This window comes from Marmota monax, unplaced genomic scaffold (assembly GCF_021218885.2).
Source record: "Marmota monax isolate L192 unplaced genomic scaffold, Marmota_monax_Labrador192_F-V1.1 WCK01_AAM20220418_F8-fsc00024, whole genome shotgun sequence".
Classification (NCBI taxonomy): Eukaryota; Metazoa; Chordata; class Mammalia; order Rodentia; family Sciuridae; genus Marmota; species Marmota monax.
Window position 1 is genome coordinate 20670659 of NW_026695224.1, and position 27157 is coordinate 20697815.

General features: G+C 43.1%; 1 protein-coding gene and 1 long non-coding RNA gene across 4 annotated transcripts in view; one reads left to right on the plus strand and one right to left on the minus strand.

Annotated features, from left to right (window-relative positions):
• LOC124086259 (uncharacterized) overlaps window positions 1-27157 on the minus strand; it is a 103486-nt gene that overhangs the window by 52572 nt on the left and 23757 nt on the right. The window lies entirely within an intron of this gene.
• The window catches only part of Cdh1 (cadherin 1), a 76278-nt gene that overhangs the window by 32712 nt on the left and 16409 nt on the right, over window positions 1-27157 (plus strand). For 2 of the 3 annotated variants that reach the window (XM_046434276.2, XM_046434278.2), the window contains 4 exons: window positions 15956-16182; window positions 21827-21970; window positions 22107-22262; window positions 22954-23098. In XM_046434276.2, coding sequence (XP_046290232.1) covers window positions 15956-16182; window positions 21827-21970; window positions 22107-22262; window positions 22954-23098 — 672 coding nt within the window. Of the gene's footprint in view, window positions 1-7054; window positions 7077-15955; window positions 16183-21826; window positions 21971-22106; window positions 22263-22953; window positions 23099-27157 lie in introns of those variants that run through there. The other variant, XM_046434277.2, reaches the window with a different exon arrangement.

Sequence of the window (27157 nt, forward strand, 5' to 3'; positions counted from 1 at the left end):
GTTTGGAGTTCTTTTTCTGCAGATGCTCAGAGGGTTTGAGTTGAAGGCCGGGGGCATTGGAGACAACCAGATATGGTGGTCACAGTTGAGTCCCCTTCATTCTCCCACCATCAACATTCATTTTAACCCCTAAATTTGTCTCTAATCCAGAGATTCTCTTTTTGGGATCTGAGACCCCTTTAGAAAACTGTCAAAGGCTGTGGAGTTTCCCAGGGGTACCCACATCCTTTCCCACCATACCAGGGCACTCATGCCTTCTTTGACATCCATTTACAGATCTAACTAAATCCTGGCCCAACTCTGAAGTTCTTGCTGCTAAGCCCTCAAGGAGTGGGTCAGACAAAGCAGAAGAGCAACTGGGAAACTTCCTTTTATGGCCAGAGAGACGTTTCCAGGTGGCCTGAGAAGGGAGGAATGGTTGGTGTGGGCAGACACTCTTCCCTTTGGTACCAAAACTTTGATGAGAAGGGGTGGGGAAGGATTGACTTTCCCAAGTCTGGAGTTTCCTCTGGCTCTGCGGCACTCCCCACAGGCAAGGGCCACCATGCCCGTAAACAGGAGTGGCCAATCCTGGGGGTGTGGGCTGAGGCCAGAGAGAGGCACTGCTGATATTCTAGCCTTCCCAGAAGGCACTGCAGTCTTTGCCCTGCCAAGTCTCCACAGCCACCTGGGCCCTGCCTGTCCTGCAGAGCAGCCTCGGAAGCAGCTGCAGAAGTTTCCAGTTCTGCAAACACCATTTATAATGTGGTGATGGCAGCAGCAACATGTAGAGGACTCACCCCATTTTCCCTTGGGTTCTGTGATGGATAGGGACCATTCTCTCTATTTTAGAAGGAGGAAACTGAGACTCCAGGGCTAATGAATTTTCTTGAAGGCTCACAACTAGTTAGAGGCATAGTTCAAATTAAAGTGCAGACCTATCTAGACTCCAAGCTTTTACACCAGCTATCAGTGTCATGCAGAGGCAGCACCTGGTGCAGCCACCCATGCTGATACTTGGAGAGAGGAGCCTGCAGGAGGCTGGCAGTTCAGTTTTGTTCGAGATCAGCTCTTAGCACAAGAAATTTCCTTCTCTTCTTGGATTGTCTTTTTTTTTTAATATTTATTTTTTAGTTGTAGATGGACACAATATCTTTATTTTATTTATTTATTTTTATGTGGTGCTGAGGATCGAACCTAGGGCCTTGCCCGTGCTAGGCAAGTACTCCACTGCTGAGCCACAACCCCAGCCCTCTTCTTGGATTGTCTTGCTCTTTTCTATTCTCCATCATTCTTCACTTGCCCTCTGGTACCATTGTGACAGATTCTTCTCGAAGGAGTTAGATTTATAAATCCTAAAAACAAAGATCCCATTTCATCTCCTTTTCTGTCCCTCTCTCTACATTAGGACTACTTATCATCCTTGCCCCTTTGACCCTGGGCTAGATTCAGGGGTCAATGTCCCTCTTAAAGTGTGACACTTGGAAAAAGAAACAACATCCATCATTTAGATCATTAGATTGCAACCCTGAGAATGTTGCAACCCTGAGAATGTTCTTGTCAAACCACAAATAGAATCAGACAGAACAGAACCCACAGACTCCCATGTCTTGAGTGTCTTGTTTCTGATAATGCAACCGAAGTCAGCATTTTGGGTTTTGGAAGCCACAGCACCTGGGTTGGTTGCTCACTGAAGTTACATCAACTACCCCAGTCCTTCCTTTAGCTCAACTCTCTTATTAAAGGAAAGAAAGATGTAAAGATAAGAAGATAAACACAAACTAGTTTAAATGATTCAAAAGTACATAAAAAGTGTCCCTCCCATCTTTAACCCCTTGTATCAGCAGCTTGTCTCTTGAGATGAGCAGAGTCACCCATGTCTTATATCCTTCTGCAGAGATTGGAAGCCATTTCAATATCCCATTTTACTGTTTCTTTTAAAAATATTTTAAAATCATTTAATTAAATTTATTTATTTTGCAATGCCAGGGGTCAAACCCAGGTCCTCATGTGTACTAGGCAAGCAAGTGCTTTACCACTGAGCTGCATCCCCAGACCCACTTTTTAAAATTTTGTTTTAAGACAGGGTTTCACTAAATTGCTGAGGCTGGCAATTCCCACTCCTTCCTTAGTCTCCTGAGTAGGTGGGATTATAGGTGTGCCCCACAGTATCCAGTTACTTGATTCTTTTAAAACTATCACCTGCGTTTTAATTTCTGCATCCTTGTCTCTGGAATAGAGGCCATCTCTTGTCGAATCCTCTGAATGCTGTGTTTTACCTTTCTACTGACTAAGCCTGTACAGACTCCTTGTTTATCTGAATCCATAAAAATCCATTCTAAAGTCCATTCTAGAAACTGGCTTTGTTGGAAGAAAGGATCCACATGTGTAAAACCTATAAACATGGTCAGAATGATCTCTAAAAAACTTGACATCCAAGGTCTTTGAATACCATATCTGTGTGGGTACAGCTCAGCCCCTGCAAGAAGGCTTTTCCCAGAAAGAACGCAAGGGACCCTGATGTACTGCAGGGAGAATCTGGTCACCTGATTTGGCATTTAGCATGCTGCCTCCCGCTAGACCAGCTGATCAGCATCTTGCCCTCTGTGCCCCTTCCTTTTCCGCTCACGTGTGGGTCATCCTCCCTCTTTCCCACTGCCCACATAGACACCCTCCGCTCACCACCCATGGGCTCCTGCATCCTGTGTTACTGAGATTCTCAGAGGGTTCTCAATCCCCCGAGGGAACCCTTTGTGTGCAGTGCTGAGGATTGAACCCAGGGGCGCTTTATCACTGAGCTAAATCTCCAGCTTTTTTTTTTTTTAACTTTATTTTATTTTTTTAGTTGTAGTTGGCCATAATACCTTTATTTTTTATTTATTTACTTTTAATGTGGTGCTGAGAATCAAATCCAGCACCTCACACATGCTAGGCGAGCATTCTACTGCTGAGCCACAACCCCAGCCCCATCAGCTCCAGCTTTTTATATTTTTATTTTGAGACAAGGTCTCACTAAATTTCTGAGGCTGACCTCAAACCTGTGATTCTCCTGCCTCAGCCTCCCAAATAGCTAGAATTACAGGCACACGCCCCTATGTCTGACACGAGGTGTCTTTTAATTGGCATGTGAATCTCCTAACTCCTCTGAGTATTTGGCCAAAATAATTTTTTTTTTTTTCTCAGTGCTAGAGATTGAACCCAAGGACCTGCATGGTAAGCAAACACGGACACTGAGCTACACCCTCTACCCTAAATTCTCTCAAATAGAAAGTAAATAGTAAGTTTACATATGGCCTCCACATTAATCTTCTAGTGATGGATACTTGGGTTGTCTCACATGCTTATCTACCACAAACAATGCCTTAGTGAATAACCTTTTATATATATGGCATTTATATGTGTCAATTTACAATTATGAATTATAGTGGAAAGTAGGAACAGTCCAGATAAATGTATCTTGGAGTCTTTTGCAAGGGTTGCTACCAGGAAAGTAAGAAGGTTGAGAATCACCGCTGGGACAGTTGTGCAGTGACCTTCCATGGCCTCGTGTGACGAGAATTAGCCATGTGGCTCTAGCCCCCAGATACGGAAGTCTGGGCTTGTCTCTTTGCCATTTTCTCTTCTTATTTTCATTTTTTTCCTATTTGGGATTCTTAGAGTGAGCACCCCACTCTATTTCTCTTTCTCTCTCTCTCTCTCTTTCTGGTACTTGGAGGTATGTGGTGCTGGTTGCTGGGTTTATTTCTCAGGAGCCTGGGCAGTTACCCCTTGGGCAGTCTGAGTAGGCCGAGCAGGCCCTCTGAGAGCAGCTGCTTTTCCCATCAATGCTTACTTGTTGCCATAATGAAAAGTGATGCTAGGGTCCATTAAAGAAAAAGCTGCTCTCGTAGGCTGTGTTGGACAAGTGAGTGCTTGTCGTGGAGTCATACGCAAGTGCATGTGACCTGGAGACTGTGGGAAATGCCTCGCTTCTGCCTCTTGGCTTCCAGCCGGTCTTTGGGGCTGTTTGAACAGTTTTGTTCCAAAGGTCAGAGGCAGAGGGTCTGAGCGTTTCCAGAACAACCCTTGTTTGGGAATAGTACAGGCCTCATGCTTGTTCTTTGTAGAGGAAGTTTTCAGATTTCATTCTTGAATTATGGAATGATTCAAAGATTTCAAATTTCCGGCAGTCCCAGCGACTCAGGAGGCTGAGGCAGGAGGGTCGCTTGAGCCCAGGAGTTTCTGAGCAGCCTGGGCAACATAGCAAGATCCCATCTCAAATACAAAAGGCAAAGATTCCAAATTCCAACTTTCCAAATTCCACAGGCAACTTTCTAGTGTTTTCACAGTTAGCATTGGCCATATCTCTGTGTCCTTAGGCTTTGGAAATGTGGCCCTGGATTGGTGCATGTCTCTCTCTAGGCATGTTCTTCACAGAGAGACTAAGTGTGGTTTTAGCTGTCTACCTCCAGCTTGGACTTTTACCCATCCCACCAGAATGTCCCTTCCTCCTCTGGGCAGGGCAGTTTAGTCTGGTGGTTAGAACAGAAGCTTTGGTGTTGGGCTAGTCCCAGGTGTGAATATCACTTTGGAGGTGTGACTGTGAGCAAGTGACTTGAGCCTTTCTGGGCCTCAGTGTCCAGGGGATCAGAAAATCACACTTGCTTCACACAGCCTGAGGGTCAGTGTATAGCACTCACGATGTCCACACATAATGACTGCCATCGTGCAGCCTATTTTAACTTTTATAATTCTTGCTCATTAAGAATTATTTATGGTTTCTTTTTTCCCTCTCTACTTTTTCATAGCCTTGGCATTATTGGGTGTTTAGATTGTGTCTGTTTTGAACTGTGGGACTTTGACTCATGGGGTCCTCAAAAGAAATCCTAATAACTGTATTTCTTTCTGGTTCATTGAGATGTAATTTACATACCACACAATTATACCCAGTGTAAGTATATATTAGATCATTTTTAAGGATCTGCACAGCTGTTCAGCCCTTACCCCAACCCAGTTTCAGATTTCCGTCACCTCACAAGTTCCCTTGGGCCTCTTGACAGTCAAGCCCCTACCTGCCCTCGTCTCCAGGCCACCATGGATATGCTTTGTGTCTCTAGTTTTCTAGAATCTTCAAGTAGTGAAATATGTAGTCCTTTTGTGAATGGGTTCTTTCAGTTAGAATAACGTTATTAAGATGGTGCTACGGGGCTGGGGTTGTAGCCCAGTGGTGGAGCACTTCCCTAGCACATGTGAGAACACTGGGTTCCATCCTCAGCATCACATAAAAACAAATAAATAAAAACAAAAGTGTTGTGTCCATCTACAAACTAAAAAAAAAAAAAGGTATTGCATTTATTCCTATTTTTATCAGCTATACTATAATTTATCCATCCTAAAAATTTTATGGGTTGATTTTTATAACTTGCAGATTAATATTTTTTAAAATGGGTAGAGGTGAACAAAGAAAATTGGATAGGAAGGTCTTTATTTATTTGTTTATTTATTTTTATTTCTTGGTACCAGGGGTGTTTAACTAATAAGCCACATCCTTAGCTCCTTTAATTTCTTTTTTGAGTCAAGTTCTCACTGAGTTACCTAGGGCCTTGCAAAGTTGCTGAGGGTGGCTTTGAACTCACAATCCTCCTCCCTCAACCAGCTGAGCCTGTGGGATTACAGGCACATGGCCTCTGTTTTTGTTCAGTAACAGTTTTTTTTTTTTTTTTTAATAATGTTGTATTTTTTTTATACCTTTATTTTATTTATCTTTACATGGTGCTGAGGATTGAACCCAGTGCCTCACACGTGCTAGGCAAGCGCTCTGCCACGGAGCCACAACCTCAGTCCTCAGTAACAGTTTCATTGAAATACAATTCACATGTCATAGAGTAAACTCATTCAAAATACAGAATTTCGTGGTTTTAGTATTGTTCAGAGAATTTGCAGCTCCTCCCCAAGGGTACCCCAGTAAAGCCCCCACCCTGGCTTCCTCCCAGCCCTGAGCAATCTCTAATCCACTCTTGTCTGTAGATTTATGTTCTGGACATTTCATATACAGTCAATGGAACTGTGCAATGTGTGGTCTATAGCTCTGGCCTCTGAGCATGATGTTTTAATGGGTTGTCCATGTTGTAGCATATATTGCTACTTCATTTCTTTTCAAGGCCAAGCAATATTCTATTGTATGGATATACCATATCTTATTTATCCATTCCTCAGTTGATGAACATTTTGCTATTGTAAATAGTGCTGCTGTATCGTCTGTATTCTGTAAGCTTTCACCTCTAACATATACAAGATCCTGCTATTAAAATTAAAATCAAAACAAACAAACAAAAAAAAAAAGCAAAAAATAGACACAGATAACAAGGCACCCTGAACATAAAATGACTGAGGAGGTGAGAGGTTCTTTTTCTCCTGTTACATGAAGACTCAACAGTCTAAGGTAAACAGAAGGGAAGCCGCTGGGTTTGTGTTTCCTGCAAGTGCCTGAGGAAGGTTTAAATATACCCACACCTGGGCTCCCCCAGCTCTGGACATCTGGATTTAGTCAGAGGCAGGACCCAGGCCTAGGTGTTTTTTTTCAAAAATGACTCAGAAGAGGTGCAGTATATTTTAGACCCTGTATGGAGATGATGTTAGAAATTTCCGTCAGCGGGTCTTATTTTGTGAGAATCAAAGACCTGGAGAGTGAGCGCAGTAGGGCTCAGGACTCAGTTGCCCAGCTCTCAGGCTGTCAGTTGCCCCTTCTGGTCAATGGGGACTGGGGGTAGGGACTCAGGTGCTTTGGAATTCAGAATATGGGGCCCTCTCTGGCCCCGGGGAACCCTCCAGAAAGGAAAAGTGGGCAGGTACTGTGTGGGAGAAGGGCGCCTTTTCTTTCTAATCAATAAGCAAACAGTTCCTGGAGTTGCCCAAGCCGGCCACAGGAATGTTTCCTGGGTTGCAGCCCATGGGAATGAGCAGTGAGCACCTCTGTTATTTAGGCAGGCAGGGTGGGGTGTCTGTGCACTTAGCATGCAGTCAGAAGCTCAGACAATAAAACAACTCCAATTTGGCGTGGAAGCCAGAGGGTTCTTGTTCTTTTTCAGGAGACCAAACGAGTTTCCCTCTTATGGCAGGTAAGGACAAAGTCCCTCCCCCCATCCCGCTGCAGGAGGTCCAGGTGCTGCCAGCTCCTTGAGGCAGAGAGTGCTCCTCTCTTCCCCCACCTCTTGAATCAAGGCGAGATTTCTTCCAGTCAGTGCCCACCCTCCTTGGAATATTCAAACCCAGTTCCCAGTCTTGACTTGAGACGCAGCCCCAGCCTACCCAGCGGAACCACTGGAACCCTGTCGAGGCAGGAAGATTGCCATTAAACTGGGTGAGGTTTTATCAGTGGTTGCTGGTAGTTTCTGTGCTGCCCAGGAGAGGCCTGGGAAGGAAAATGATTCCTGGTCTTGTTGTCAAGAAGGACAAAGGGCACCAGGAGGCCCTCAGCCCTTTTGGACTGAAGGAGCAGGAATCAGTGCTGGCCACAGACAGGTGTGGAACCCATTAATTACTTAAATTCTTCAAGAAAGTCGCATTATCTATTGTGTTCCCTGGTGGCTCTTTAGTGCCAACACAGGGCCTGGTCTCAGGGGACTCATAGTAGGATGTGGTTCCTAGGTAGGCCTTGGAACCCTTCCCTCTGATCCTCCATGTGGCTCCCTCTCTCCCCCTCCCTGGCTTCTGCATGCAGAGAGAGCACTACTCCCAGCACCCCTTCTGGAGGCCTTCTTTAGATATCCTTTATTAAATTGTCCACTCCCCACTGGGCTGCTGCCTAAAGCTCTGGGAACCCCTGGGAATGATCTGCTAACATTTTTGTTTTTAATTTTTTAGCTGTTGATAGAACTTCAGGTTTTTTGTTTTGTTTTGTTTTGTTTTTAATATGCAGTGCTGAGAATCAAACCCAGTGCCTCACTCATGCTAGGCAAATGCGCCACCGCTGAGCCCAAGCCCCAGCCCCAGCCCCCTCTGCTAACATTTTTAAAGCTTTTCTTTCCTGACACTAATTTACTTTTCTATAGGCTTTTCATCCCTGGAATGTAGCCCCTCCCCCACTGACAGCCCCTTGTTTTGTTCTCTCCTGTTTGTGGCTTAAGCTTCCCAAACACCCAGTGACCATCCTTGGAGGTTACTCTAACAGTGGCTTCCAAAGTGGGATTTGAACTGGAGTTGGTTTGACCTCTGTTCACACAAAGGTAAAATATTAACATGTTTGCACTGGCTGTGAACCAACACCAGAAGTGCCATTTATGACATTTATAGCATTTTTTCACCAGGCTGATTCTGATCAGCATCCTTGGTATTTGCTGTGGAGAAAGAAATTTATGGCCATCAAAGGCACTGCGGCAATGACCCAGGCAGCATTAGTGACCTTACAACAGAGGGGAGATCCACATAGGAGTGGAACAGTCAGAAGAAAGGGTGATAGTTCCCGTGCTTACTCCCTTTCTGGAAGTAAAGGGATTCCCTTTCTGGAAGTAAAGGGCAAATGGGCTGGGACTAGTTTTTCCTTCATCTTAAATCTTACATCATCAACCTCTCTCCATGTCACCTTTCTGCTGCTGCCCCACTTGCCCCATCTGCCTGCTTCTCTCTCTCTCTCTCTCTCTCTCTCTCTCTCTCTCTCTCTCTCTCTCTCTCTCTCTCTCTCTCTCTCTCTCTCTCTCTCTCTCCAGGGATTAAACCTAGGGGTGCCTTACCACTGAGTCCCATCCCCAGCCCTTTTTTAAAATTTTGAGACAGGATCTTGCTAAGTTGCTGAGGCTGGCCTCAAACTTGCAATCCTTCTGCCTCAGCCTCCCAACTTGCTGGGATTACAGGCTTTTGCTACCTCACCTAGCCTCATCTCTTAAAGATTTGTTCCTGCTTCCTACCCAGGCAGTGTTTACTGTTGACATCTGATTTCAGGGTGGCCATTGGTGAAGTTGTGGATTTGTTCTGGGTAAAGGCATTAGGGGGAGATTAGGAGAAACAACCTGATAAGCTTCCTGCAAATAAGTTTCCTGTCCCTGGGAACCTGAGGGAGCCACCTGTCAACAAGAACTGTGGGTGCCTCTGCCTTCACCAAACCAAAGTGCACAGGAAGCAGGTGGCCCACAGGTGTTGGGGCCACATGTTGGGAGTCATGTTTGTGTAAGGATCCTTTCAATTTTTCTTCCACAGAGAAGCCTCTGGGGTTGTGGCTGGCTGGGTAGAGGAACTCATGCAAAGTGGTGATATAATTCAAAACATTCCTGAATCTGGAGTTTCAGACTTCTTCCTTTATGTGGCTGTCTGAATATCCTTATGTTTTTCTGAGGTCTTGAACTGGATTTCCAAGGCTTCATATTTCCAAGGCTCCTGGGAGAGAGGGATGGCATGTGTACTGATGCTTTGCTCTTGTTACTCTCATTATAGTTACTCTCTTCTTAATTCCCATTAACCTCCAGGTATTCATTTAACTGGCCGAGTGTCTCAAGTCGGTTGTCAGTGCTAAGAGACAGGCAGGTCTGGTGGTTAAGTCTTGATGGGTTCAGTGGTACCTGACCACAGCCTTTGCCTCTTCAGAGCTTCGTGACTTGTCCACATTCATTCACTTCTCTGTGCCTCAGTGTCCTCATTTATAAACAAGAGATGCTAAATCCCTCCTTCACAGGATTGCTGAATCTAATAAGGATTTTAGATTGTCATTACTGACATAGTTCTCAGTAGCACATAGACATGTAGAAATAGAGACTCATTAGAGATGAGATGGTCAGTGTTCCCAGGGGAGCTTGAGTCCCCTCTTCAACATGCCCCAGGTTGGAAAAACCCAGAGGCCCACTTATCCATCTCCTCCCATTTGTTAAAACATCACGTCACATTTTCTGATGATGACGGGTACTTAATAAACCTGTAATGTTTACTGAGTTCGTGGATATTCATCAAAGAAGCCCTGCCAGGAATACCCAGTGCCATCTAAGAAAATGGCCAACATGGAGAGAAATTTTGTAGGGGCATCTGTGGGGACTCATGGCTTTGTGGCTGGAGTTAGAAACAGCGCCCCTGACACCAACAGGAAAAACTCCCACTTCGCTAAATGAGGCTGTCTCCTTGGGAGTCCTTTCATTCATCAAATCAAACCTCTTGTTTTTCATCTTCAGGATTTAAATTAGAAACTGAAGCCCTTGGTTTGGGGGTACATAATGGCAGTGTGGCCTCACGAGCCTCAGAAGCTTCTTTGATCTTATACACATAAGGTTGAGCTGAGAGCTCAAGTTCAAATGGTCCTTGATGTCAAGCTGAGTGCAGCGCCCTTGGTTCTGATGAGAGGGAGAGGATCCATGATGGATGTTCCCCTTTGTGTGTGATGTGGGCACAACTGCACTTCTCAGAGACTGCATCTCCCCACTGGTACCCAACAGCTCAGCTCTGGGTAAGTTGCCTTTGCTAGTAGGGTCCTGTCCTCACATCCCAACATCTTCAGGAAATCTATAGAGGCTTTTGAGAGTGTCTCAAATCTACCCACTCACATTCCAGTCTCAGGCTGGCAATTCCAAGGAAGGAATGTTGCTGAGTGCTCAAAGCCTGCCCGCCCCAGACCCAATGCTTTCATGAACTTGGGTTTTATTTGTATTTGAACTTTAGTCATCTCTTCCAGAGTTTTCTGTTTAAAGCTATTATTTCTGCCAAATATGCTAGAAAATGTAGGATGAATAACAGCACGAGAGAGTTTCAGCATTTTTTTTTTTTTTAAGACAGAGTGAGAGGGAGAGAGAATTTTTTAATATTTATTTTTTAGTTCTCGGTGGACACAACATCTTTGTTTGTATGTGGTGCTGAGGATCGAACCCGGGCCGTACACATGCCAGGCAAGCGCGCTATCGCTTGAGCCACATCCCCTGCCTGAGTTTCAGCATGTTAAAGAGACTTTCACAAAGTTATCTTACTAGTTTTTATTTATTTATTTATTTATTTTTGGACACTGGAGATTGAACCCAGGGTGTGCTTAACCCCTGAGCCACATCTTCTAGCCCTTTTTATATATATTTTTTTTCAATCTCTCTAAGTTGCTTAGGACCTCATTAAGTTGAATTTGGGATCCTCCTGCCTTAGCTCCTGAATGTCTGGGATTGCAGGCATGTGGGCCTAGCTATTCTTACTAGTTTAACTTTCTGGTGTATAATTTCATACTGTTCTGGACCATCTTTTCCTTTTTCCCCCTTTTGTTCTTTTTCTTTTCTTTGTACTGGGGATTAAAACCAGGGCCTCTCTACCACTGAGGTACGCCCCCACCCCTTTTTATTTGATTTTAAGACAGGGTCTTAAAAGTTTCCAAGGCTGGCTCGGAACTTTGCCGTCTTCCTGCCTCAGACTCCTGAGTCTCTGGGATTATAGGAGTGTGCCTCGTGCCCAAATTATAAGTCCTCCTTTTTAATTACTGCTGAAAAGTACACCCCCATTTTGCAGGAGGAACAGTGGGAAAAGCCCTCACTTTGGGGTGAATCAGCTCAGCCCCTGCATTCACCATTGTATAATTTTAGGAAAAAGAAAATAGTATTGATGATGCCGTGAGGAATAAGTCAAAAAATTAGACACATAGAGCTCAGGGCAAGGACTGACACCTGGGGAGCATGGATTCTAGACTGCTGATGTTCAAATCCCAGCTTTGCCACTTGTCAGCCACCTGTTTCTCCATTTGTAAGAAGAAGAGGACACCAAGTATACTGACTTCATAGAATTCCAGTATTAATAAGCTAATATTTGTAAAGTGCTTAAAATAGAGCAGGGTGTGTTAGTTAACGTTTACACAATTAAAGTCTTAATGCAACAGTTGAAGCTATTGACTGAGTGGGTAGTTTTTGATCATGATTGTGGTGGTGTGGTGATGTTTTTGTGGCAGAAAGAATTTCCCATTTAGACATGGCCAATGGAGTCTCAGATTTGGTTTCTAGTCCATGTGACCAAATAACAGGTTGAGGAAAGGCCTTCAGACTGGGTTAAAGACTCTTCCATTTCCTGTTGTCTCGCTTTTTGTTCATTTTTTAATTATAGGAATGTTCAAATATACTCAGTCCCCATGTGCTGACGCTCTGGCTTCCCATTTTGCCCTCACCACCCACTTGTTACTGCTGGGAATGCACAGAGGCTAAGCACACCCAGCCTTGGCCAGGGCTGAGGGGAGCTTCCCAGGGCCTTCTGGAGCTGGAGAGCCCCTGTCTTTCCTGTAATTTGCAATTTGTCAGCCCAGAGGATCCGGTTTTACAGAAAGATAATGAGTCTTAATGAATGCTTGGAAATTCAGGTTGGGGCTCCCTGTCACACTTACTCTGTCACTTCTCAAAGGGTGAGGCTTAGCCACCATTAAGATGAGACGCCCCAGCAGCTTAAGTGCCTTGCGTCAAGTTATTTGCAAAACCATTTTCATTTTTTCAGGCCACCACCCTCAGCAAGTCTAATCATGCTTGTCTCAACTTTCACTGCCCAGATTTGGACGAGCTAGAGAAAGGAATCCAGGGCAACCCTTGTTCACTGCTTACAACACAAGCCCCCAAACAGAGCCTAGTTGTGCCATTACTTACGCTGGTGGTAGGTGAGGGTTCTTTGAAAAGCATCTTGCTTTTATAATTTGAAAAGAAGTTCCTACTATAGACTTAAAGGGGGGGTGTCTTCCCATCCTTTAATGACTTGGCATTTCTTCTCTTGTTTCTATTGTCATTTTGTGGCTATTCTGTGCATTTAGAAAAGACTCCTGTTTTGCCTGTCCAGAAGCACACAAACTATCATCTCTTGCACTGCTCTGCAGCAGTGTCACTGTTTTGTTCATCATCACAAAATTCTGAAGGCGTAGGCTCACCAGCAGTGGTATCCTTCATGTTACAATAGAAAAAACTGATGCTCAGAGAAGTTGAGCCATTTGCTTACGGCCACCCAGCAAAAAGATGGCAAAATCTGGGTTTATAATCCAGTGGCAACACTCTAAGTTTCACTTTTTTTTTTTTTTTTTTTTTTTTGAGACAGAGTCTCGCTATGTTGATTAGGGCCTTGCTAAATTCCTGAGGCTGGCTTTGAACTTGCAATTCTCCTGCCTCAGCTTACCAAAAGGCAATGAACTTATTTATATAAAGATCCTTGCAACATCAGTTCCCAGTCCCTGGTGACAAGGGCTATCTTGCAGGTCCAGGTCAGCCTTCTCCCAGGAATTTTTATGACTGGCTGTGGGTAAGGAAGGGCAGTTCAGAAAGACCTTTTTAAAATTGTTTCCTCTTAAGTGCCTTTGGCTCAGTATTCATGTCAAAGAAGCATATTTTGGGGTGATATTCTGGTTGCCTTCAAGGCCCAGTTGTGGCTCCAGTTAGTATAACTAGCTGTTTACTAGTATGAGATGTCAGGTAATTTCTTAACTTCTCAGCCTCGGTTTCATTTTGAAAATGGGGATAATCACAGTACTGCTCTTCTCTCCCCCAAACATCCAAGGTCTTAATTTTCTCTGGCAAGAGCAGGAAAATGAAGCAAGGGCTTCAGACATGGTTGCAAGGGTGTCCCCTGGTGGAAGAAATGGGAACTGCAGCCCAGGAATCCTGGGCAGCTTTGGGGCTTTCTGACCTCCTGAGCATAGAGGTATCTAGCCTTGTAAAGTAGGCCTGACAGCAGGAATTTGTATAAAACAACGCTTGGATAAAATAGAAATGTCATTGGATGGAGGAGGGAAGATTATTTGAAAGAGAGGAAAACAGGCTAACTTCTACGTTTTCCTGGGATGAACTGTCTTTGACTGTTGCCTCTGCCTAAGAGGTTCTTTGTTATGTTTTTCTTTTTCTTTTTAAATTTTATCTGTTTATTTAGAAATTTCATATGTATGTATATATTTGCATCTATGTCTGTCTGTCTACCTAGCTATATATCTCACTGTGCCTAGGCTGGCCTTGAACTTCTAGGCTCAAAGGATCCACCTACCTCAACTTCCCTACTAGCTTGGGACCACAAGTGTGTGCCCCCTTGCCCAGTCTGGAAAGCTGTTGATCTTGAGCTAGGTTTGTTGGAAGGCTGACTCTTCAGGTTTCCACTTACATACCCGCATGAGAAAGACCCACATTTATCATCTGATGTAAGAGATTATCTTCCCCAACCTCATCCCCTCCCCTTCACTCTTCTATCACCCTCTTTTATTTCAATTCCTTTGTATCTATCACTTATCAATCCTTGAATTTTTTGGTTTCTGTGTTGTCCTTTCTTCCTCAATGGCATAAGCCCCAATGGCAGCAGGCGCCTTATTTATCTTGTTCATGTTTTGTCCTTAAGAGTCTTAAGACAGGACTACGGATGTGGCTCAGTGGCAGAGTGCTTGCCTAGCATGTGCAAGGTACTGGATTTGATTCTCAGCACCGCATATAAGTGAATAAAACAAAGGTCCGTCGACAACTGAAAAAAAAAAAAAAAATTGAGCGAGCCCAGGACAATGTCAGGCATATAGCTTGATGGAGACTTGTTGAATGAGTTCTTTGGGACTCTGATATTTCATGTAGAAATTTTTTTACCACAGTTTACCCAGCTTTGGAGAGTAATGCTTTTTAAAGTTTTAGTACTTTAGTAAATGTAAAACTTCAAGTAGTTTTTCCTCTAAGCCATTCATCATAGCACTCTGCCATCCAAGTAGTCCTTCTTTTCCTTTTGCATTTGTCTTAACACCCTTTATGATCAGGATGAAGATCTTTTCTGTGAAACCTTCATTACCTCCTCTGGACAAGGACCAGTTTCTCTTCCATGCCTCATATTGCAAGTAGGAATTAGCTCTCTGCTTCATATCATAAACTTATAATCAGCACTCAATAAATATTCACTATTATCAATTTTTTTAATAATACTGGGAGCTAAGTCAGTGATTAGTCAAAGCTATGCTTGCTTTAAATTTTTTTAAATAAACTTTAATATTTGTTATGTGCCAGGCACTATTCTATATGTCTTCAAGTAACCCTACTATGTAATTGCTATTGTTGCTTTCATGCCACCAGATGGGTAGATTGAATCACAAAGGGGTTAAATAACTTGTTCAAGGTCACAGAGCTAGTAAGTGGCAGAGGTGGGACTTGAACCCAGGTAATTTGGTATGGAGTCTACTTTCTTTTATTTGATTGTTTTTGTGATATTAGAGATTGAATTCAGGGTCTCACACATGCTGGGCAAATACTCTACCACTTAGCTACATCCTGAGCCCTTTTTACTTAATTTTGAGAGAGAGTCTCAATAAGTTGCCCCAGCTACCCTTGAACTTATGACCCTCCTGCCTCAATCTCTTGAGTTAGTCTACTTTTTTTTGGGTACCAGGGATTCAACCCAGGGGTGCTTAACCACTGAGCCACATCCCCAGCCCTTTTTGTACTTTTTCAGAGACGGGGGTCTCACTGACTTGCTGAGGCTGGCTTTGAACTCGTGATCCTCCTGCCTCAGACTTCCAAGCTGCTGGGATTACAGGAATGCGCCACTGTACCTAGCTTGGAGTCTACTCTTAACCATTATGCTATACTGTCTCTCTTAGCATCTGCCACTGTTTGTTGAAATGGATACTATTCATTTAAATGGAGGCTATACACAGCATCTCACTGTACCTTGGTCTCCAACTTGTGGAGTCTGTAGGTATCCTATCTCAGTCATTTTAGTGATAGGTTTTCACACTGGCAAAAGCCATCCAAAGAAGGCGCCCTTTTTTGGTTATCATTACTGAAACAGAAAAGCTACTTTCTAGATTAGATATTGTTTTCACTTGACAAAACAGTATGAGGAAAAAAACAAACCACAGTGAGCAGTTGTCCTGTAATTGCGAATGAAGAATTGAATGACAATATCGATTCCAGGGACAGCTTTGTTGTGTCACCCGGTGATGGTTTTGCTTCTGTTTTGCATGAGTTGCGCTTTTGTGGGTGAATCCAGTTTGTTTTTTGGAGAAGGAGCACCCTTGTCTTCAATCTGCCCTAATCCTAATTTCCTAATCACTGTGATTTCTGCCCTGCAGTGAGTTTTGAAGGATGCACGGGTCGACCAAGGTCAGCCTTCTTTTCTGAAGACTCTCGATTCAAAGTGGGCACAGACGGTGTGATCACAGTCAAACGGCCTCTACAGCTTCATAGACCAGAGACGAGTTTTATGGTCCATGCCTGGGACTCCTCCTACAGAAAGCTGTCTACCAAAGTCACGCTGAAGGCAGTGGAGCACCACCGTCACCGGCGCCACCACCATCATGTACGTAGGGGTGTACCTTAGAAGTCACACACGTTTGATCTGCTATCGAATTCGGGTTTCTCAGCCCAGGAGGCACCATTGGTATTTGGGGCTGGCTAATTCTGGGGGAAGAGGCACTGTCCTGTGCACCATGGGATGTTGAGCAGCATTTCTGGCCATACCTAGATGCCAGAAGCACCTCTGTTGGTGTTGACAACCAAAAAAATACCTTCAGATACTGCCAGGGGTCCTTTGGGGTAGAGGGTTACAAAATCACCTCCAATTGAGAGGACTTTTTGTTAAACTGAACTACCTCTTGTTGGATTTGGGGGCTTGTTATTAGGTTGTGGGGGTCAGGTAGTACAGAAGAGTGGGTAAAAGCATGGACCCTGTATGGGGTTGAATCTGCCTGCCATTGGTCACCCAGGTAACCTTGGAGGAGTCACTTAACCTGTCTCCGCTTGATTCTTCTTACTTGTGAAATGAGATTAAGGAGGACTAAATGAAATACATGTAAAACGTGAAGAATATGCTAGGCATGTGCACCTGTATCCATGGGGAATTGGTTCCCAAACTCCCCCTCACCTCGCTGCTCAAGTCCCTTATATAACATGGCATAGTATTTGCATATAACCTACACATATTCTCTGTATTCTTTAAAATCTTCTCTAGATTACTTACAATACCAAATACAATATAAATTATTCTTACACAATCTGTACGTGTTCAATACAAACACAATTTTGGTGGAGAGGGTACTGGCAATTTTACCCGGGGATGCCTTACCACATCTTGCTACATCTCTAATGTCCCCCTTGCCCCCAACCTGCTATTTTGAGACAGGGTTTTGCCAAGTTGCTCAGCTGGACCTTGAGCTTTTCCTGCCTCATCCTCCTGAGTTGCTAAGATTACAAGCCACCATGCTCAGTGGGGTGTTTTGGTTTTTTTTTTTTTGGAGGGGGGGAGGGGGAGGGTAGATATTGGGGAGTGAATGAACCCCCGATGCTTTGCCACTGAGCCACATTCCCAGTCCTTTTTATTTTTTATTCTGAGACAGGTTCTCACTAAGTTGCTTAGGGCCTTACTAATTTGTTGAAGTTGGTTTTGAACTTGTGATCCCTCCTGAGTTGCTGGATTTTAGGCTGACAACACCATACCTGACAGTTTTTTTTTTTTAACTTTTGATCCATAGTGATTGAATCCATAGATATAAACCTGCAGATATGTAGGGCTGACTAATAGGTACTTGTTACTCGATAGCTGTTATTGTTTTCCTCCCGGAGGCAGAGTAAATGAGAGGTGGATTCTCTGATCATTTGCTCTAGGTGTTTCTTGTGGGGGCATCTTTACAAAGAATAGGAGGAACCAGTGGAAGCATATGCCCCACTGAACTGTCACTTGCCCAGGATCCTTCCCCATTTCGTTTGCAGTGCATGGCCATTAGCTCTGGTGCATATCAGGAGCCCTGTAAGTATCGAATGGCCAGATAGATGGGATTGGCCATGAATGGAAGGATGTACATCTGCCTAGGTTCTTGGCAAGAATGTTTCTGGAGGGTGTTATCAAAAGCCAGATGCCTTCCCTAGCTTTGAAACTCCTCCCACAGCGCTTCCTACCAAAATGTGTCTCTGGGGGAACATTCTAGTTGGATCCTGCTTACTGTCTCGGAAAGTTGGACTATACCATAAGTGCCAAAGCCTTTAAGAGTACGTCCTGTTTTCCTCCCTGAGGACTCTTGAGGTTCTTGGTACTTAATAGTCTTCTTGATAGAGTTAATTTTTCTCCCTAGTGAATCATCAGAAAAATGAGGAAATTAGTAGAGCTACGTTAACATGACTCCTTGCCTTCAGTCTCCAGTTGGCCTGGCGTTCACAAGAATAAGTTCAGCTCAATGAATTCTTGCTAGGCAGCTACCTGTGAAAGCGTCTCACCACCACTGAAACAGTTTTGAACTTTAACTTGGTTCTTCTTTAACTTTCCATCTTCACCTCAGCCAACTTTGCCTCTTCTTCTTCTGCTGTTGTATCAGGAGTTAGTTCAAGTATACAAAATATAAAACTGCAAATTACAGTTGTTGTTGTTGTTTTTTTTTTTCCCCAAATACTCTTTTAAGTTAAATAAGTCCAAAGGTAAGCTGTGCCTAGTGTAGGGACTCAACAGTCATCAAGAACCCAGGTTTCTCCTCTCCTCTCCACTTTGCTGCCCTCAGCACATGGATTGTATTCTCACGGTTACCTCATGAACCAAAAATGGCTGCTGTAGCTCTAGTCAGCCTCCTGTCTCAGCCTCCTGAGTAGCTAGGATTATAAGTCATGTACCACCACACCTGACAGCATTCTTTATTCTATGTGATAAGAAGAAGAAAGGAACTAGAGGTATAAGCTCAGTAGTAGAGTACTTGCCTAAATATACAAGACCCTAGGGTCAGTCTCAATCCCTCGTACCACACCCCGACCTCTCGAAAGAAAGAAAAGAGAAAGAGAAGCACGAAAGTGCGTTATTTTTTAAGTTATCTGCCTTTTTTTTTTAATTGGTTGTTCAAAACATTACAAAGCTCATGACATATCATCTTTCATACATTTGACTCAAGTGGGTTATGAACTCCCATTTTTACCCCAAATACAAATTGCAGAATCACATCGGTTACACATTCACATTTTTACAAAATGGCATATTAGTGACTGTTGTATTCTGCTACCTTTCCTATCCCCTACTATCCCCCCTCCCCTCCCCTCCCATCTTCCCTCTCTACCTCATCTGGTGTTGTTCAATTCTCTCCCTTGTTCCCCACCCCCTTTCCCCTCACAACCTCTTATATGTAATTTTGTGTAACATTGAAAGTTATCTGCCTTTTAAGCAACCCTTGTGGAATTCTGAAGCAGTACTTCTAATGTATCACATTAGCTAGAACTTAGCCTCATGGCCACACCTGGGTACAAGTGTAACTTTTTACAGAGATGTAGTTTTTTTCTGTGGGTACATTGCTGGGTACAAATTGAGATATATACTACAGAAAAAGAGTTTTTGGTTTGGTTTTGTGTTTAATAAGAAAGGGGAATGGGTATTGGAGTAGTAGCAAACTCCGTCATAACTGTCTTGACTTTCCTTTTGTTTTGTCTCTGGTTTAAGGGACCCCTGTGGATCCAGTACTGGGGATTGACCTATGATGTAGGTACTGATATCACCCCCATTTTGGATATTAGGAGACAGATACAGAGAAGTCAAGTGCTCTGTCCTGAACAAGAAGGTGCCATAGTGAGGATTCAAAGCCCAGCAGCCTAGACCCAGAGCCTGCTTTTGGCCCTGGTTGGCCTGCCTCTGTGGGAGACAAATGCAAGGATTGGCAGGACAGAGGAGGGGTGTATGCTGTGTTAAGAAAAGGGGCAGCAATCTTACTTGACTCCTGTCCCCAGTACTGGGGATTGACCCTGAAGCATTGTGCATGCTGGGGAAGTGCTCTACCCCCAAATGACACCCCCAACCCCTCTTACTTCATTTTAATTTTATATTACAATAGATCTAACTTTCTAGTTCTTTCATTTAATTCAAGTGGGTTTTTGCAATTTGGTAGCCTGCATGTTCAGTATGAAGAAGAGGCACTTTTCCCTTTAATTTCACACCTGAAAATGTTAATCCTATGTGTAGCCAGCACAGGGTTCCTCACTATTTATTATCATCATCTGAAAGCGTTTTGCAATCCTGATGTTAGCAAGGCATGATCTCTGTCTTCCTTTTCTGTCTGGCAAATGGGTTTGCATTCATTCCTCAGTTCCTTGGCTGTAAGCAATGATCATTTTAAAGCCTAGGGCATGCTGTCAATGGTCAGTATCTTGCATCATTTCTGTTGGATTCCCAAAATGCCACAACTCAGTGTTTTTTTTAGCCAGTCATTTATTGAGCATTTACTATGTGTCAGGTGCTATTTCAAGTACTTTACATGTACCATTATTTCATTTAATCCTTCCAGTGACCTATGATGTAGGTACTGATATCGCCCCCATTTTGGATATTAGGAGACAGATACAGAGAAGTCAATTGATCTGTCCTGAACAAGGAGGTGCCATAGTGAGGATTCAAAGCCCAGCAGCCTAGACCAGAGCCTGCTTTGGGCCCTGGTTGGCCTGCCTCTGTGGGAGTAAAATGCAAGGATTGGCAGGACAGAGGAGGGGTGTATGCCCTGTGCATGCATGATTGTGGAAGTGCCCTGGGGACTGTACCTGGGTGTGTCTCATTTATCTTTTACATCTTGAGTCTTAAAAAAAAAAGCCAGGAAATCTGGCTTGAATCAAACTTGGCAAACAGTGATGAGGGAATATGAGTGAGCACCCTTCTGTGGAGGGAGGAAGGTAGAATTTTCCATTGGAAACTCACTAGTCATTTTAAAATACTTCAACATCTAGGCATGGCGGCACATACCGGGCAATCCCAGCAACTCAGAAGGTTGAGGCAGGAGGATTGCAAGTTAGAGGTTAGCCTCAGCAACTTAGTAAGCCCCTGTATCAAAATAAAATAGAAAGAACTGGGATATAGCTCAGTGGTAAAGCACCCCTGAGTTCAATCTAGTATAAATAACAATAGCAAACTTAAAACAATTTGGGAGATATTCCCACCCCCCCTTCAATTCTCCTATTATCCTGATTGTGCATAAAGTTATCTTTATTGCACAAGAAAACTGTTCAATATGAGTCTCAAAGGGTGTTTTGGTGCTTATCCTAACAGCTTCTGTTAGAGCAAATGGAAACTTTATAGATATAGCACAGTGAGATTGAGAGATTTATATTCATCACAAAGTAATTCTTAGTGGCAATTTCCCAAACTTGTTTTGGCAGATCAACTTTGGGGAACTATATCCCTGGGAAAAACATAAAAGAAAGGAAATTGAAAACACTTGCATATTTAGTTATTGAATAAACTCTGATATTAAATCACTAGACTGTAATGTTTCTATAAAAATGACATATATTACATAGACTTGAAATAACTTAAATGATAATCTCAAATGTCAAACTATAGTTATGTATTCATAATGATTATTTGCATTATGGACACTAAGAAGGATCAAAATAGAACATAGTGTTTATTATATGGTTGTATTAGTCAGCTTTCTATCCCTGAGGATGGAAAGAAAATACCTGAGGCGATAAACTTATAAACAGAAAATATCTAGTTTGACTCATGGTTTTGGCAGGTTCCAATCCAAGTTGCCCTTTTAATTTGGTCCTCTGGTGAAGATAGCACATTATGGTGGGAGTAAGTGGCAGAGCAAACCACTTCCCTGAGCAGAGAGGAAGAAGAGGAGACTGGTTCCCATAATTCTCTTCGAGGACACCCCCAATGATCTGAAGACTTATCATAGGCCCCACCTCCCGAAGTTTCCACCACCTTTCAATAGCATCAGTCTAGGGACCAAACCACCTGGAACTTTACTTTAGGAAGACGTTTAACATCCAAATTGAAGCAGTGGGAAAGGGGTTCGTTGATTTTTGTTTTGACTGCTCATTTTGGAATGGATATATAATTTCTAATCGAGAAGCGAATGTGTCATTAAGTTAAAACCAACAGTGCCCTCCAGGCTGAAGACAGTGAGCGAGTAGGTTGGACAAGTCAGGTTTGTAGTCTCTCTCTTGAATTTTCTCATTTTGTTCCTCATCTCCATTCCTCTTAGGAGTCTCTCCCTGGAACCCATGTAGAAGTGCTCACATTTCCCGACTCCCACCGTGGTCTCAGAAGACAGAAGAGAGACTGGGTTATCCCTCCCATCAGCTGTCCAGAAAATGAAAAAGGTCCATTTCCTAAAGAACTGGTTCAGGTAAAGAAGAAAATTCTCTATTTCTTTGGAAGAAATTTGGCAGAGTAGAGCCAATGAAGAGAAAGGGAAAAGACCCGACCGAAGTTGGGATCTTTCCTTGCCAATTGTATTTTTTTGTTTGTTTGTTTGTTTTCAGATCAAATCCAACAGGGACAAAGAGACCAAGGTTTTCTACAGTATCACTGGCCAAGGAGCTGACTCACCCCCTGTTGGTGTGTTTATTATTGAAAGAGAAACAGGAAAGCTGAAGGTGACGGAGCCTCTGGATAGAGAAAAAATTGCCAAGTACATCGTAAGTACCTCTTGCTTGTTGACCAGGGGGGTAACATCTCTCCAAAATTCTTTAGTCAACTCATGTGGGGTCCCCAGATCTGATGATCTGGACATGTGGAGAGCTTAGCTTTTGACATCCCTTGACTTGTTGATAAAGTGAAATGGCAGGTGAACCTGGGGCAGTTCATCTTTTTTCCTTATTAGGAAAAAGAGGGGGAGTTTAGACCCAGGATGTCATCCTGTTCTTGGGGCTGGAAGTTCCTAAAGAAAGAAGATAGTGTTGATATTGGAAAGCAAAAATCATTTCTGGGACTTGATAGAAATCAGAGCTTAGGGAAGAGGGAGATTTAGTATGAATGCCAAATGCAGAAAAATCTGGGAGAAACACCAGACTGAGGGGGGCAGAGCAAACTTGACCCTGAGTGGAGTAAGTCAGAAGTTTTTAGGCCTCTGCCTTTACCTCTGGCCTTGGTGCCCCAGTCTTGCTGTGGGAGACGGAGGCCTGACCTAGTGGTTGTGTTCTGTAGCCCATGTGTCTTAACTCGTCGTGGTCTCATTGAAGCAGCAGAACACACGTGGGAAAAGTCCTCTTTAGGGGTTCACAGTGGGAAGAGTGGAGGCTGGGCTGAGCCCATGCGACTCTCGCCAGCCCCCATTTCCACCTCGTCTTCCTCATCGGGGCCCAAGTAACCCTCATTTGTCTCTTGCAGCTCTTTTCTCATGCCGTGTCTTCAAACGGGAATGCAGTCGAGGACCCCATGGAGATTGTGATCACAGTGACAGATCAGAATGACAACAGGCCTGAGTTCATCCAGGAGGTCTTCCAGGGGTCTGTCATGGAGGGAGCTCTTCCAGGTACATGCGTGGCAAGGAGTCAGACACCCAGAGTCACTGAGATACTTTAGATCCCAAAGTGTTAGGGCTGGAGCTCGGGGTCAGGTTACTGAAGCTGACCCATTATATGGATCAACTTTATTTAGAAGCCACTGTGTGTGTAGAACAATTTGCCCACAGAAACATATACAATAAGAACAGTTTAAGACAACTTTCTTGATTATGAAACAGATCCTCACTAGCACCCTAAACCCCATAAACCCTTCTGGATCACATTCTTATCTCTCCTCCATTATGGTAGCCATTGCCTTTACTTTTCCCCTCCTTTTGGTGCCAGGGATGGAATCCAATTATGCTTAACCACTGAGCGGCATCCCCAGCCATTTATAAATTTTTTAAATTTAGAAACAGGGTCTCACTAAGTTCCTTGGGGCCTTGATAAGTTGCTGAAGCTGGCTTTGAACTTGTGATCCTCCTGCCTCAGCCTCCCGAGTCACTGGAATTATAGTCATGTGCCACTGAGCCCAGCCATTGTCCTGACTTTTTAAAAAGCATTTTTTTTTTTTTTTTTTTTTTGTGGTGGTGCATGGGAGGCAAGTACTCTATCAATTGAGCTATATCCCCAGTCCTAAATTTTTTTTTTTTTTTGAGAGAGAGAGAGAAAATTTTTAATATTTATTTTTTTAAAATTTGATTTAATAATTATATAGCCTTGTCTTTTGTGGTAATCATTCCCTTGATTTTCTTTTCTTTCTTTTCTTTTTTCTTTTTTGTAGTTGTAGATGGATAGCATGCCTTTATTTTGTCTGTTAATTTTATATGGTGCTGAGGATCAAAACCAATGCCTCACATGGGCAAGGCAAGATCTTCTGTCACTGAGCTACAGCCTCAGCCCTTTTTGTTTTTTTTGCTTTTAAAGACACATTTATTCAGTGTATGATCAGGCTATTACATTTAGCAATCAATAGCATGGGTACAAAAAAAAATCTACATTAAAATCCTTTATTGGAATGCTTTACACTTTCTTTTTTTTTAATATTTATTTTTTAGTTTTTTTAGATGGACACAATATCTTTATTTTGCTTTTATGTGGTGCTGAGAATTGAACCCAGTGCCTCACACATGCCAGGCAAGCACGCTACCACTTGAGCCACATCCCCAGCCCTGAATGCTTTACACTTTCCACAGAATAGAAACTAAAATAACCTATTATACAATTAGTCCCAAATACAGTCCTCAGGGTTTTTTGCCCATACACATGAGTATTGTCTAAACCATGTCTCCTTTGTAGCAGGCAAACTCTGCCACCACTGTGCTTGGCTGAGTTCACAAATCTATTGTAACTTATAGCTTCCCTGTCACTTCTCTGGCTCTCCTCTCCTGAGAAGCTTTGTTCCGTGGCAGTATTTAAACCTTCTGCCATTGCCATAGTTACTACTGCTGCTGGAACCACCATAGCCACCTGGGTTTCGTGGTTTGCCAGAGTATTGGCCTCCATCACCATAAGGTCCAGAGCTTCTGCATCCAAAGTTTCTACCCTTCATGGGTCCAAAATTTGATGGCTGATTGTTGTAATTGCCCAAATCATTGTAGCTTCCACCACCTCCAAAATTGCTTCCGTCCTTACCAAATCCATTGTAGCCATCCCTGCTGCCACCATATCTACCACCATCACAGCTGCCTACAAAGCCACTACAACCACTGAATTTCCTTCCATGACCAAAATTGTCATTTCCACCAAAATCATCTCCATGACCACCACCAAAGTTTCCAAAACCACTCCAACCTCTTTGGCTAGATGAAGTACTAGCCATCTCTTGCTTTGACAGGGCTTTCCTCACTTCACAGTTGTGGCCATTCACAGTATGGCAATTTTTTCTTTCTTTCTTTTTGATACTGGGGATTGAACTCAGGGGCATTTGACCACTGAGCCACATCCCCAGCCCTATTTTGTATTTTATTTAGAGACAGAGTCTCACTGAGTTGCTTAGCACCTCGCTAAATTGCTGAGGCTTGCTTTGAACTTGTGATCCTCCTCCCTCTGCCTCCTGAGCCACTAGGATTACAGGCGTGCACCACTGTGTCCAGCCCACAGTATGGTATTTCTGAATGACAATCTTATACACAAAGTCAGGGTCCTTAAAAGTTAGAAAAGCAAGGGGCTGGCCTTGCCTAGCATGTGCGAGGCCCTGGGTTTGATCCTCAGCACCACATAAAAAACAAATAGAATAAAGGTATTGTATCCAACTACAACTAAAAAATAAATATTTTGGGAAAAAAAGTCATTAAAGCAAAGCCTCTTTTCTTTCCATTTCCTCTGTCAGTCATGATTTCAATAACTTCAATTTTCCTGTTCTGTTCCAAGTAATCTCATAGGTGATGTTCCTTTTTTTTTTTTTAATACCTTTATTTTTCACTTATTTTATTTTTATGTGGTGCTGAGGATCAAACCCAGGGCTTTGCACGTGTTAGATGAGCACTCTACCGCTGAGCCAGAACCCCAGCCCCTCAGTGTCTTCTTTAATGCCACCAAGAAAGATCTTTTTCACGATTAAATGGTTCCCTGGTCTTTGAGAATCTTCTTTTGAGAAGCTCTCTTTGGTTCCACAACTCTTGCACCTACCTTGTGTAGTCTTGCATTCCTGGCTGCGTCCACTTCCTCCACAGTGGCATAAGGACAAACCCAAAGCCCCTGGAGCACTTGGTGTCTCTCATTACCACACAGTCCATGAGTGTTCCCCATTGGTCAAAATGACTTCTCAGACTCTCATCAGTTATTTCAAAGCTCAGCCCTCCGATGAATAGCTTCTGCAGCTGTTCGGGCTTTTTCTTTTCTTTTTTGTAGTTGTAGATGGACAGCATGCCTTTATTTTGTCTGTTAATTTTATGTGGTGCTGAGGATCGAAACCAGTGCTCTTTAGGGACTCTGATTTAGACATGGCTGCAGCAGGCGACCATGGGCAGAAAGGAGTAATCTCATGCACATATCCCTCCCTTGATTTTCTTTATCTTTTACCCAGGTGTAGATTTATCCCTAGATAATAATTTGCTACTTTTGCCTACTTTTAAGCTTTATATACATGGAATCACATTATAGATAAATTTCTTTGTTTTTCTTTTTTTTTCCCCCCCTGATTTTGGGGATTAAACCCAGGGATGTTTAACCATTGAGCCACATCCCAGCCCTTTTTATTTTTTATTTTGAGCAGAAGGATTATTTAGGACTTCATTAAGTTGCTGAGACTGACTTCTTGCCTTAGAGTCCTGAGCCACTGGGATTACAGGCATGCACCACCGGGCCTGGTTTATACATATATTTCTATGACCTCTTTCATTATGCATGTAAGATCTTCATTGGTGGGCATGATAGATCATTCATTTCATTGCTGCTTAGTATTCCCTTCTGTGGTTAATTATGTAAAGCTTATTCCACTGTTGATAGAAATTGGGGCTCTTTTTGTTTGTTGCTATTCTGAACAGCATTCTTAGAATATCCTTAACATATCTCCTGGTACAAATACAATATCTCTAGGGTACACATTCATAATGGTGTATTATGTGTATTCAGCTTTACTTAATGGTGTCAAGTAGGTTTTCAAGGTCGTTAAAACCAGTTTATACTCCTAGAAATTGTTAAATGGTTTTGTTTTTGCCAATCTGTTGGGCATGTGATGCCATCTTGGTGCAATTTAAAATTGTACATTCGGGCTGAGAGGGTGGCTCAGTGGTAGAGCACGTACCTAGCATGCATGAGGCTCTGGACTTAATCCCCAGCACTGCAAAAAAATAAAAATCCAAACAACAACAACCTACATTTCTGGGGTGACTAATGGGCTAAGTAAGCATCTTGCCATATGCTTACCAGCTATTTTTAATTTATTTCTTCTTTATGACTTGTCTATTGAAGTTTTTTTTTTTTTTTTTTGCCTTTTTTTGGTTTTGTTTTCTTGGATCAGTTGTATTTTTGCTATTGATTCTTAAGTTACTTAGATATTTTGGACACTGGTCCTTTGTCAGTCAGTTTTAAGTATTTTACTCCACCTTAAAGGTAATGATGCCAAATGACCATTCTCTAATGAA